The 14117-nt window shown below is 39.7% G+C and overlaps 1 protein-coding gene and 2 long non-coding RNA genes across 3 annotated transcripts; all 3 read right to left on the bottom strand.

Annotated features, from left to right (window-relative positions):
- Positions 1 to 5627: 5627 nt before the first annotated feature.
- Positions 5628 to 6302, bottom strand: ptger4b (prostaglandin E receptor 4 (subtype EP4) b). Its single transcript, XM_076988338.1, is given in 1 exon segment — positions 5628 to 6302. A coding segment is annotated over 1 exon segment (672 nt). The 5' UTR covers positions 6300 to 6302.
- Positions 6303 to 10486: 4184 nt separating this feature from the next.
- On the bottom strand, positions 10487 to 11305 carry LOC143489338 (uncharacterized). Its single transcript, XR_013124654.1, has 3 exons — positions 11165 to 11305; positions 10791 to 10907; positions 10487 to 10652 (listed from the first exon to the last, which is right to left on the bottom strand). It is a non-coding gene; the product is annotated as an uncharacterized LOC143489338 (long non-coding RNA).
- A 1015-nt stretch (positions 11306 to 12320) lies between these two features.
- Positions 12321 to 12832, bottom strand: LOC143489346 (uncharacterized). Its single transcript, XR_013124658.1, has 3 exons — positions 12712 to 12832; positions 12476 to 12615; positions 12321 to 12387 (listed from the first exon to the last, which is right to left on the bottom strand). It is a non-coding gene; the product is annotated as an uncharacterized LOC143489346 (long non-coding RNA).
- Between the last annotated feature and the right edge of the window lie 1285 nt (positions 12833 to 14117).

The raw sequence follows: 14117 nt of genomic DNA on the forward strand, positions 1-14117 counted from the left end.
ATCTGTCACGTAGGGCTACGCCCCCTCTCGTAGCTGTCACTCCAGTTTCCCTGTTCCTCGTGTCTGTAGTTCCTTGCCCGTTAGTCCCGCCCAGCTTGTCTGTTTCTATGGTTTCCCATTGTCTTCCACGCCCTTGTCATCAGTGTTGTCACCTGGTCCTAGTCTAGTCCTGTGCATTTATAGTCCTTGTATTTCCCATGTCTGGTTATCGGTTGTTTTGTGCATTCATGTTCCTTGTGATCTTTAACGTTCGTAGTTTTCCGTTTCATGTCTCGTTGTTTTCCCCATGATCTCCGTGTGTTCCTGTCTGGTCCGTGAGTCCTCCTAGTTGTGTTTGTAATTCATGTCCGGATTGCCTGCCCGTTTTGACCCGCGCCTGTTACCTTGACCACGTCTTTGGAATTCCTTAGAATAAATCTCGCTCTCCTCAGTGTTTGTGTCCGCCTCCCTGTTCTGCCTCGCGCAGATCGTTACAGCATCATTAAACCAGTGCCCACTGCCGCATCTGTGAAAAGAGAAAATCAAATGTTTCTGTTTTAACCTGCAACCTGTAGGCTATATAGTAATTCTGGGACATCGTGTGCACTTTTTAATCAATTTAGAATGCATAACATTCTAACGTAAAATGCAAAAGTATTCTGAAATCACAATAACCCCAAATATCAGACAGTTTTGTTTGACATCCAGGAAGATACGAGGCATGTTGGTCAGAATTGGGCCTGATTTTGGCAGCTGTGTATGGTTTTGACCAAATGGTGGAAACTGAAGAAGGAAGGAATGTGGTAAAAAGTTAATAGAGGAGCTGTTAAAGGCGCTGGGTTAGACTTGTTAAGGATAGGAATGGTATAGTTTTAACAAGTGAGGAGAGTGTGATGAGAAGATGGAAGGAGTACTTTGAGGAGCTAATGAATGAAGAGAATGAAATGGAACAAAGAGTAGAGTTTGGAAAGTTTTAGAGGGGATGAAGAAGGGAAGGCAGATGGACCTGATGACATACCAGTGGAGGTACGGAAATCTCTAGGAGAGATAGCAGTGAGGTCTTTGACTCAACTATTCAATGGTATGGTTGAGAGTGAGAAAATGCCAGAGGAATGGAGGGGAGGTGTGCTGGTACCCATTTTTAAGAACAAGGGTGATGTACAGAGTTGTAACAACTACAATGGAATTAAGTTGATGAGCCACACATTGAAGATCTGGGAGAAAGTTGTAGAAGCTAGACTTAGACAAGAGGGAACTATTTGTGAGCAGCAGGGTGTCATGTCAAGAAAGAGCACCACAGACGCCAACTTTGCTTTGAGGATGGACAAGTACCGGTAGGGTCAGAAAGAACTCCACTGAGTGCTGTCTGCTTGTAGAGCTTGTCAATGCAAGCTATTAACAAAAGGGAAAGATCTGACTTATTTTTATATTCCCTCATTCCGTACATGGAAAAAACACTACCACACTGGCAAAGGATACTTGTTTGCGTTATTTTTAAGGAGGCTGTCGGTCTAATTAATTTACATTGCAACACTTTAACATTGTTGGACATCCTGATATCGATGTGAAACACAATAAATTAAGATTCAAATACAGAAATGTAATGTCTCTCTGAACAGCAGCATGTTAATTTGTTGTTTTTTACTGTGTAATGAATCCAGAATAATTCCAAATATTTTGCAGGTTTATTCAACAATAGATGAAATCTAAAATTAGATAACACGTGTACAAGTAATAATAGTGCAAACATTTTGTGTTGTCCGTAACGATATGTGATAGTTATAAAGAAACACCCCTCAAAAATGGGAAGGAACATTTACCTGACCAATTTTAATGTTGCTTTGTGTTTCAGGTTTGAAAAGTGCTGGAATTTAGGCTAAAGTATTTGAAAATGCTTGAAATTGAAACTACTTCGTTTTACAACTGTCTGACTGAACAGTTCTCCTGTATTATGTTACTTGTAATTCCAGGACACATGAGAGAACGTGAAGACGTTAAGATTGGGTGTTTTGAAAATAAACAACCATTAAATAATGTGAATAAAAAACGCCATGAACAGATTAAAATAAACTGGTTAATCAATCAATCAATCAATCAATCAATCAAAGTTTATTTGTATAGCGCTTTTAACAACTCAAGTTGTCACAAAGCAGCTTTACAGGATTTACAAGGTTAACAATACTATGGGTCCAGAACCCTAATGAGCAAGCCAAAGGCGACAGTGGCGAGGAAAAACTCCCTATGATGGTGGGGAATAGGAAGAAACCTCGGTTAAAACATGTTTGAAACCAAAACTACTATAACACAATGTGTCAGACAACAACTTGTCGTCAGAATGCTACTCATAATAAAATAATTAAACACTCCCGGCAAAGCAGCGATTTTTGAAAAAAAATAAAACTAAGACGTACCTTCAGTTGATATTGAACACAGACACTTGGCGTGAACTGGTGCTTCCGTGCTTCGGTGCTTCAGTCGGGCTCGTCTTTACCTGCGATTCCGTGAATAACTGAACGTAACGTCTCCAGGCACCTGGCGCTCAAATTCAAACTAGTGATTCTCGGCATTCATTGGCTGAACAGACCAGGCACCCACGATTCTGTCCAATCACCACCAGTGATGTCAACGCGTTACTCTAATCTTAACACTTTTTTCAGTAACGAGTAATATAACGTGCTACTATTTTTAGTCCAGTAATCAGATTAAATTTACTTATCCAAATAACTGCGTTACTATTTTTATTTTCCCTACAGTTCTACTTTTGCGTCTGACCGTAGCGCTCGACTCCGCACGCTGCGCGCGACCGTGAGAGCGCGAGCACATTTTACAAGTAATTTTTTGCAGTGTCCTCCCGTACCGATATGTGGTAGTGTAAAGAAATACCCCTCAAAAACAGGGGAAGGAACATTTACCTGATGAATTTTAATGTTGCTTTGTGTTCCACGTTTGAAAAGTGCTGGAATTTTGACTAACGTCGCCTACTTTAAAATGCTTGAAATTGTAATGGTATTTTGTTTCACAAACTGTCTGACTGAACAGTTCGCTTGTATTACGTTTACAAATAAATTTACAAATAATACCGCGCAGCTACACAAACGTAATGTTAGGAGATACTGTAGCGACTACTACTCCTCACGGCGAGTCTTGCCCTTTAAGTGACACGGGGGAGGGTGGGGGTCGCCTGCGCGCGCCAGGGTTGCGTTATCAATAAAGTTTCCCTCCTCTGGATTTTTGGATTAAGCAGTTTCTGCTTCGGTTACCGAACCTGCTTTAATACATTGTTACTGTTAAAAATGCACTTCCAATAAAGTGAGTATTGGAAAAATAAATTTTGCTGCTGAACGTAACTACTAAAGTAACTTGTAATCTAACGTAGTTACTTTTAAAATCAAGTAATCAGTAACGTAACTAAGTTACTTTTAAAAGGAGTAATCAGTAATCTGATTACTTTTTCAAGGTAACTTAGCCATCACTGATCACCACACAGAACGGTTTGCTGAACTATTTGCTGATGGATGAATGTATGGATGGGTCAATCTCCTCTCTCTCTCTCTCCCTCTCTCTCTCTCTCTAATATATATATAATTTCTTTGATAACATGGAATTTTAATATGCCATGAATTCACTGTTTGAAAAAGGAAAATTAATGTGAAGTTACAAAAGGCATTGTTCTGGGTTTTTACACTGAAAACTGCATTTTACACTGAACTACTAAATTAAAACTCAAGACCCTTAAAAAAATATACAATCCTGTTATAAAACATTCTTGTAATTTAAATTTACAGACTTTGACTGTATATTTAAAGGATTTTCTTTAAAAAGTCATTTTCCTGTATTTTACAGGTATATTCTCTTATTATGAAAAAGACAGAAAAATACTGTATTTATTTACAGTAAATATCTGTTAAAAAATGTTTTTTTTTACAGTGCTGCTTGTAAGTCGTTTAGCCGATTAAAAAATGTCAATCTCTTTTCCCTCAAACCAGTTCCACGTACATTCCATGTGACGAACTTCAGTGAACTCATGTTAAAACTACTTGTTTGAGTGTTGGATGGTTGCTAAAGGTGTGTGTGTTGCACATCTGTGTTGTATGCCTGTGTTGTATGTTTGGTGTATGTGTCTGCGCTATATGTCTGTGTGTGTGTGTGTGTGTGTGTGTGTGTGTGTGTCTGTGCCTGCATGAATCGGTGTGTGTGTGTGTCTCCTGTGTGTTAGACATACAGCACAATCTCACACTATGTGTGTGTCTGTTTTGTATACCTGCCTGTATGTGTGTGTATACAATACATTGCAGTCTTGAAAGTGGGTGAACAAATTGCTGGGTGAGTGTAGAAAGAGAAAAGGAGAGGGGAAGGGAAAAGGAAAGGGTGACATTGAAAATGCATATACAACAAAAAAAAAAGCATAAACAACTAAGACTTATGACGGAAAACATATGGTACGGGGCTAATTAGACCGGCATTAGTTATTTAAACTTAGACATATCTTATTGTACTAGGCGAAAAGTAATGTGTCAAAGAATTGGCGTCGGTGTTGATACAGTTCACCTGTTTAGAACAGCCATGGTGTTGTGTTTGTGTCGCGGTAAAGTTGACCGTTCACATAGAGTTTGTCCACTGAGATTACAGCCCGGGAACCTGCTTGGATGAAACTCTTGCGGATGGGGAACAAGACTTTGCGTCGCTCCAGGATATCTTTGGGGAACTGGTCGCTGATACTAAAGTCCGTTCCTTTCAGCTCCCGGCCGCGGCTCTTTAGCAGTTCTTTATGCTTGTAATGTTCAAACTTGGCCACGATCGGTCTGGGTCTCTGCACATCCGGCTGTTTCCTCCCCAGGCGGTGAACGTGTTGAATACTGATGGTTTTAACGGTGGCTTCTGAGATTTTCAGGTGGTTTTGCATAAATGTTTTTACCGTGGTCTCAGGGTCTTCGTCAGCCTTCTCCAGAATACCTGCAAATATTAAATTGTCTCATGCTACGGGACTGGAGATCGATGACCATTTCTTTGATTTTCTTGTTTTCTTCCGAGAGTTGGGTCATTCCCTCGGTGAATGATTTCACCGACTCTCTAAGATCCGTGTTTTCTGCAGCGAGTGCCTCCACTTGCTGCTGGCTGAACTCCACCGACTCTCGCAAAGCCTGAAACTCTTGGTGGAGAATTTCCACCAGCGCCAGGCGCGCGTCAAACCTGGACAGTTTGGTGTTAATAGACTCCAGAATGTCCGCCGTGTTGCAGGTGTGTGGGGAAGCCGCTCCTGGGGAAGCTTCGGCACGGCTCCTCTTGGTCGATGGCGTCTTGTCTGCTTTGCTCATGATAATTCTATCAAAGCAGTCGTCAATATACGTGAGTATACTGTCCAAATCTTCGCGGTGCTCCAGAGTGGTTGGTTTCGTTTATATGTATTACATAAGAGAAGGAAAAAAAAACACCTAGAGATGATTATTAATATTTTTTTAGGTTGTCTTAAATTAAGTTAGCGGATAATAGAGATATTAATTGATAAGTTTGTTAGCAGCGGCCTGCCGCCATGTTCAAACGCTTCCGCCTTCTGCCGGTTTGCAGTCTGCCGAGCTACTCCGTCATGTCCTGTCCCTTCCTGTCCTCCTGTACGGCAGTTTGTAACTGGGTCCGTGCAGTTATTGCAGTTATAACAAACGGCAGTTTGTAACTGGGTCCGTGATTCGCCCCTGGTCGGTGCCAAGTGATGTCCTTCGCACAAAGTTTTTGTGCATCATTATTAGAGCTCCAAACACAAGCATATTGCAGACGACGGTAACCAAGATGAGCGCGGAGCTGACACCAGCGTAGGCGTAAGAGAAGGCTGCGTGTATACTAGTTCGCCAGTCGATGAAACACCAGGCATTCGGAACCTGGAGCTTGACATGTCCGAGTCCTACGATTAGAAGCGCACAGAACAGAACGTTGGAAACATAGATTCCTGCGAGAGCCAACCCTGCAAGTTTCTAATCCACGTAATGATTATAGAAATATGCGTGATTGATCGCTAAGTACCTCTCAATGGACATAACGCAGATTAAACTTAGTCCAGCCAGCGAGAAAAACAGTAGAATAAAACCGGAATATTGACAGAGTGAATCACATCCGGGCCACCTTCCACTCACGTACATAGCTATAGTGACAGGACTCGCGAGAAGCGGGTCTGTTACTGAATGTCCACAAACCAACGTGTAGAAAGTAGTCTCCTTCTGTTCTTTACGTGACTTTCGGAGCACTACAATGGCAATAACATTACCAAACCATGGCGATAACATTACCAAACCAAACATGAACATGATGGTCAGGACAGTGGGGTTCATATGACGAATGTCGTTCATCTTAACCAAGTTGTAGACTGTATTCATTTTTTAAAGACCGTATAAAATATTACTTTACATACGTTCCCGTAGCATTTGATGTTGGGGCATTTTCCATAATCGCATGCTCTTAATCGATCTCTCTGGAGAACCCATTTTATATCCCAGCTTACACTTTGGGTAGGGATGAAGTTCGTCTCATCGTTGTTTTAATAGCTCCCCAGCTTTCTTAATGTTCCCAGTCCAGTCTGTTTGTAGCTTAGATGTGTACTCAACGGTTGTCCGCACTCACTAAATTGACGCACGCATTTTCCGAGAAGCAGTATTAACACGGAAAGGCATCGCATCTTACGTAAAAGTTACGCTGGCATATACCACTGTTATCGGCATCTTACGTTTGGGTTACAGTGGCACATGACAATGCTAATGACATCGACATTTTGTTTTGAGACACGTGTCAAAATCAATGACATCGGCATAGGCTGATGCTGATGTCACTGATTTTGACGTTAAGGTGCCTACGTTTAGCTAGCACACATATGTGCTACTGAAAAGGTGATGATACATTCTACGGCACAATATACACATCTTTAGTTCCAATTTTTAGGGATAACATATGACGCTCCTCAAGACCACCATTTCCAAGATGGTGACATAATACACTGCTGCGGTGCCTCGATACCATTGGACTTTAGATTAATTATAGTTATTGCATGTCATGCTCTAATGGCGGCACTGCACAACACTGCATGTCGAGTACTAAAATAACTGCAGTTTCAGACAGTGTATGACTTTCACATATTGATTACAATCATAAAATATGTATATGAAACGATACACACAGTTGAGCATTAGTATGCACTAAAAAGCACAAATATATCAGTTGAGCATCAAACTAAAGAAAAACAGGGCGTACCCTTTTTCTCCCGCACTTTGGTAACAACATACATGCAAGGCACCAGCCATGCACTGTGTTGTTTTACCAAGAATCTTCATCCTGCAAAGAACATATATTATCAGTAGTCTGATCAACTCTGCTAGTACAAAACAAGTGAACCACACATTGGACAACTAACCTCTATCTGGACACCTTCAGCTAGAGCTGCTGCATTATACCGTCTCAAATGCTCCATCTCAGACCTCCCTACAACCTCCGTGGCCAAGCTGCACTTCTTCAGCTCCATCTCTGCCATCTGTAGGTCAAACACATTATATCCATGTCAGGTAAGGTAAGCAATACCAGACATATGTAATTTAAATTGGTGCAAAACTGCTTATGTTTTGAATTTCTTTTATATTATGAACACTAATATTACAATTACTAGTACTTTAGTAGTTACTTACAGTGCAAATGAAAACCCCACAGTTGTTGGTATCATTGGAGCTCTGTAGCCACTGGGATGGATAACAGACTGTCCACTGAGACAGGATCCACATGTGACTAAATGCATAGCTGGAACACAAACACAATGTGACTGACACATGCATATAAGTGTCCCGGCAGGCTGTTCCCAAGCCATGAGGGCCAAGGCCACTTCTGTGCACACACCCATTCAGGTCCTGTCCCGTTCACAATCACCTTGTTATTTTTTAATTTGCTGCACATTTCAGCTTCGCCTTACAGCCTGTATGTTGACGTCCCGTTGCCCTGTGATCTGCCATTGTTTCTAGGACTTGGTGGGGGGGGGGGGGGGGTGGGGGGGGTGGCGAACGTGCAGGATTGCATTCGGATCCGGACCACGGTCCGCCAGTTGAGTTCCCCTGCTCTATACTATTACATCTTACTCTTGTTTCTGTTGTGTGTAAAAGGTTGAGCATCCTTTCAGACTATTTAGTGTGTGTGTAAATTAAATCTGCAAAACTTAAATTAAAACTGCTTTGGTTAAAAGTGACCTTGTCTGATGACTTTGTTCTCATCTGACATCATCACTGTGTACTAGACATGTGCACTTCAGTAAAATTTAAACTGACCCACAAAAAAAAAAGTGATTGCCAGTCTCTGGATTGTCAGCTTTTTGAACGCAACGAGGGAAAATAACGGTGTCACTTGGCTTCACATCCTATAAACAACAAAGATTACTTAAACAGATATGGGATGGTGCAATAGTCAAGTGGAATTTCAAAATAAATAATTACATAAATAAAAAACGAGCAGCGGTTCACCTTCACATAGGATAAATTGCGAGAGACTATTTTGTTCTCAGTGATTCAGTCCCTCCACCAGCAAATAAAAACAAATGTTGGAAGCATGACAACCTTGGGGGAAAAAGCTGATTAGATTACTAAATAAAATTTCAGTTAAAATTTTAACTGTCCCACAAAATGAAGTGATTGGCAGCCTGTACTGTTATGCAAACGGAACCCCAACTTGAGCACAAATATAGTATATATACTAAAAATATATCTAAATATAGATGTTTCTAATGTTTCAAAGAAAATTGGCACTCACATTCTGTGTACTCGAGACAATCTGTGCAATTCTTGTGTTAGATAAAAAACAACAATTACTTAATAGCAGTAAAACCAGTGCACATACACACACAAACACATACACACACCCACAGACACAGACACCCACATCATCAGTCAGCCATGGTTGAGGGAGTAGTGCATGGTCTGAATCACATCCAAGGTTCTCTGCTGGGCAAAGGGTCTGCAGGTCCTCTATTGTTAGTATACACAGCCCAACTTGCAAAATGACAGTCGATGCATTCTTCACAACAGAGTACAGCTCACGCAGCTTTTCCTGTACATGTACATAAAAAATATATTGTTTGTATGGAATATCAGTTTCATAACTTATTATAATATAGTTTTGTTCATGAGATAATGAGATGAGATAATAAACAGATAATATAATAAACAAAATATAATAAACAAATCATACAACAGACCAATTTTGGTAAGGCTAACAATGCATACCTCATTCTCCTTCAAGATGGGGAAGAGAGAGATAGAAAACCGATTGCCACCAATCTCCGAGTCACGTTTTCTTTTTTTCCAAACAATTTCCTCAACACTTTCAGAATGCTTGACTCCTTTGCAGTGTTTTTATCTGCAAAGGATGTTTCCAAACAGTTTAACAAAATTGCTATTAATGTTATTTTTACTAATATTATAATTACTAACAAGAAAAAAATATTTTAAATCATCTAACATGCATGCACTAAACAGTGAGAGTCGACCATCAATTCCAACTTGAGCTTTCTCATGTGTGTGCCTCATTATTTTGTCTATAAATTTCTGGTTTTCTCTGCTGTTGTGCAAATGGAACACCAACCGGAGTGCAAACATGAAATGAGTGTCCTTCAGCTGACAAAGAAAGTAGCGACAGTTTGCTAGTTCTCTATTCAGCTGTTCTGCCATGGAGGTGTTGATATACCCAGAGAGCTCAGGTACAAGATCGAGACTTCTGAGCTTCTCCTTGGTCTGTTTTTGATTTCGGTGATGGAAACGATCATATAAAGAACATCTAGCTGCAGTTCCTGTGATTGGGTGACGTTTGTTAAATTTGTCTTTGATTATATCATGCTTTCTCTGGACTGGCCCACCTTCTTTTAAAGCTTTAATCCATGGCAAATTAATTTCAAGTGTTTTGGCTGAAGCCCTCGCCAAATTTTCTTCAGTTGCTTCACAAAGGCGCCCATCATGTGGCTTGAAAAATGCTTGTCGAGTTCTGTTGTTGGCATGTCGAGCCACTCTTCCTGCTATATCAGATATGTAAACAGTAGGAGGGGTCTTGAAGCTTAGCAGGGCATCAACGTGATCTCGCGCAGACTCTTGCCACCATAGTGGAGAGCAACAATAAACAATTGAATGAGGACAACCAAGATGTAGGACACCACCTAAAAAAAATTAATATATCAGAATAAAAATATGAATGGGAATGCATTTCCCATATTTACTTTTATTTGCTTTATCAAATCTCAATTTCAAAGCTTACCTCCTGCCTTTTGGAGTTTTAAAAACATTTTTGGATAAATGTTTTTGTACAAGAGTAATTTCTGATGATTAATAATGTCAGATGCAGAGCCTTCTGCAGACACTCCAAGAACTGCACATCCTGCAACCAGCTCACTTTTTGAAGTCTACAAAAAATGTTTACATTAACACCCATAATTCTTGACAAACAAAGCAAATCCTAATGCATGTAAAGAAAATACCTTTTTTGATTCCAGTAGTTTAAGCACAGTGCATGAGAGCTAGTAGAAGGTGAAACATCATTCAAGCGCTCCGCAAATCCTTTCAGGACCTCAGTTTTTGGCAAGACAGGCCCAGGACGGCATGCAGCTCCAATCCATGGGGCAAAGGCAGAAAATGAGAGATCACTGGAGAAAGGGTTTTTCTCCCTTGTGTCTGAGGTTGGAACAGAATGGAACAGAATTTAATTAAATATTGCAGTACTTTAGTTTCTATTTCTTGTAATTCTGATATTAATGTAAATGGAAGCCTACAAATCAATGACATTGTACTCTATACATTAATACCATTTACCATAATAGAAGCCTGTAGCAATAAGTTCCTTTTCCAATGATGACCATCTCTCATCAACATTTACATTAAGGTCACTTTATTGAATGCTGTCAATGCATGGTCTCTTCAGGAGATTCACTTGAGGGCAAAAATGTGAAATGACTTCAAAAATAAAGACAACACACTCATGTAAACAAAGAGAAAAGCATAGGCTAAATGTCATTATTTTATAGAATTGATTATCAAAACCATCTCTAAAGTATTGTTTTTTTTTTGGGGGGGGGGTGAACTTCCACAGCAAGGTTTTAGCCCACAACTTTGCCTTATTTTGCAGTCAAAAATATATTTGCCATGTTTGACCGCTGTTACATATCATGTAAAGTAAAATAGCTTACCAGATAGGTCAAAGGCCACTTTCCAGTTGGCATCAGCAATAAGAACAGGTGGTTCATGTCCACATCGTACACAAGAGAAGTCATAGCAATAATTGGTCATTGCCCAAAAATGGAAGAAGGCTTTTCTGAGGGTGTTGTGATGTATATGTAACGGACTCAAATGTAACGGATTCACAGCGCCAGTGTGGTAGATCCGTTAGCGGTTTCGGCTCTTGAATTTCACCTCTCACCAGTGGAACAGGAATTTACACGCGCACACATTCACCCATTTTTCCATCTTTTATTTGGTGTGGTATAACGCAGCACTGGAAGACAATAAGAAAATGAGTTTTCTTATATTGAAGTGACTACTGCAGTTAACGCCAAGCCGCAACATAGAAATCTCAGACTGTTCTAAGGAACATACACGGCAACAGCATATTAAACTGGCTACAATAGAGTTACATATATACACATATACACTCATACATACATACACATACAATAGCTTTTACGAATATAAAATACTAAAATACTTATAATAAGTTGTCTCTGCATTACAAATAGGATATTGTACCACAAACAAAAATACACACTGAAACGGATGGACATGAGCACATTTCACAAGCAACAATAGAAAATAACCGAACTTTAACAGATTAATATTAAAGATATCAACGAAACACATACCTGGAAGACAATAAGAAAATGAGTTTTCTTATATTGAAGTGACTACTGCAGTTAACGCCAAGCTGGGTAAATAAATAAAAATATCTCATTAATGAAAAATAAAAGGATTAGTTCATGCACTGCTAGCACGGCGGCAGAAAAACAGACTCATACTAGTTTCACCTGACTTTAATAGAAGAAATAAGTCCATAAACTTTTAACAATTACCTAAAACAATTGATTCTCCACAAAATAGTTTTAAATATATTTTATAATTAAATAAAGAGCAGTATTTTTAACTTAAAATGTGCTTTTAACTACTATTTATTAATGAAACACGGAGCTCAGAACCTACCCGCAACATAGAAATCTCAGACTGTTGCTAAGGAACGGTAGCTCAGAAAAATCAAACGTAGCGTAACTGCAGTTCACCACTTAACACTAGGGGCGCTAAAACTCCATTTAATTTAATGAAATTCATCAAAACAAAAATAGTATTTTCTTATTCTGTTACATATATTCACATTTAGAAGGTCCTCCATCATAGACAAAAAACGTCCAACAGCTGTGTTTGACTTTTAAATAGAACACTTGGATTATAATTGCTATTTGATAAAAGTTGAAAACATTGAACAATATCTTTGCAATTCACATGTATTTTACCTTCAGAGATGATGTCATCATGGCACAGAAACGGATAGTCAAAAGAATCCTGTTGTTAAAATTATGAAATCCTGTTTCGTAGTCCTGAAATCTTACAGGAGTCTTGCAATTTAGGCACTTTTTCACACATACAGTGACACCTTTAAATGAAAGCCTCATTAAAAAGACACCATCACATTTATACGTGGGAGAAATAACACATTTACCAGTACTTTTCCAGATTTTTGTGCACAAACCTTTCTTAATGGACTCTTGGTCATAGATGACTGCGTTTTTAGTAACAACCACTGCTTCTGTGAGGCCAGGTGGTGTTAGTCCAGGGCAGTATGGACATGTTGTTTCTTTGGGCTCAAATCTAGATGGCAAAGGACTAATATGAGCTTGTAATTACTGTGGCAAATTTGAAGGGATTATTTTATTTTGCCAGAGATATGTGGTCAAGGCTACTATCTGTTTTTTTGTGAGGCCATCTTTTTCTTTCAAACAAACATCTGTATCCTCATCCTATGAGCTCTCTGCCTCACTAGCTGATGGGATACAGTCCATCAACAAGTCCTCTTTCTCTTGAAAAAGCCACCACATACTCAAATAGATGTGAACACATCTGTACTGTTTCTTAGTCCCTTTACAAAGACAATACCAGCAGGCAGATAGTTTGTCAAAAGTCACTCTAGTCTAGTCTCTAGTCACTCTAGTGCTTAACACAAACCCTCGTATCTCGAGACAAGGCACAGGTGCGACTACGAACACGCTCACGGACAACCCACACCCACGGAAGTACATACATGGACATAATGACACGCAGACAACGTAGCGGCACGCCCACAGGGAAGGGTCCGGAGCTGTCACCGTAACACTTTGCAAAGTCGCCATATTGTATTCCTCTTGGGAAGGACCTCTCGACCCTATTAGATGATGCCAGTATTCCTACATGTGGTTGGGATTATTGAAATTTTTTATTTAAAACTTTTATTTTATTTTATTTATTTATTTATTTAATTTGGAAGTTGTTTTTTAAGTAATTTATTTAATTTAATACACTGTCATATGATAGTGTCACCTAAATATAAGATGCCGAAGCAATAGCATATGGGAGTATCACCAGAAGCAATTTGTATATGCCAGCATTTCAAAATCGTATCAAAAGATGTCATTATCATTGTTATATGCCACTGTCACCCAAACGTAAGATGCCGATAACAGTGGCATATGCCACTGTCTTCTGTATGTAAGATGCCGATAACAGTGGCATGCCACTGACATCTGTACATAAGATGCCGATGTCAATGGCATATGCCAGCGTAACTTTTCCGTAAGATGCCGATGCCTTTCCGTGTTAATACCACTACTGCATTTTCCCTTGAGAAACCCTTGACAGGGTTTCATGAACTCCGCCCCGTGGTTTCGTTAACTAGTGACAGTTGTCTGCACAGCCTGACAGCTCGTCCAATAACGATTGCTCCCATGCACCTAACATTACTTGCCACAAGTAACAGGGCAGATGTCTGTGCGTGTAATTTAGAAAATACAGAAAACAACGAAAATATATTAGTTTGTGAGAACTAGACATGTGTAGTAAAGAAAAAAATTTGCAAAGAACAGTGCTACACTCCAACCTGGCCTCCTTCACTGGATGTCTCAC

Source organism: Brachyhypopomus gauderio, unplaced genomic scaffold, assembly GCF_052324685.1.
Source record: "Brachyhypopomus gauderio isolate BG-103 unplaced genomic scaffold, BGAUD_0.2 sc61, whole genome shotgun sequence".
Lineage (NCBI taxonomy): Eukaryota > Metazoa > Chordata > Actinopteri > Gymnotiformes > Hypopomidae > Brachyhypopomus > Brachyhypopomus gauderio.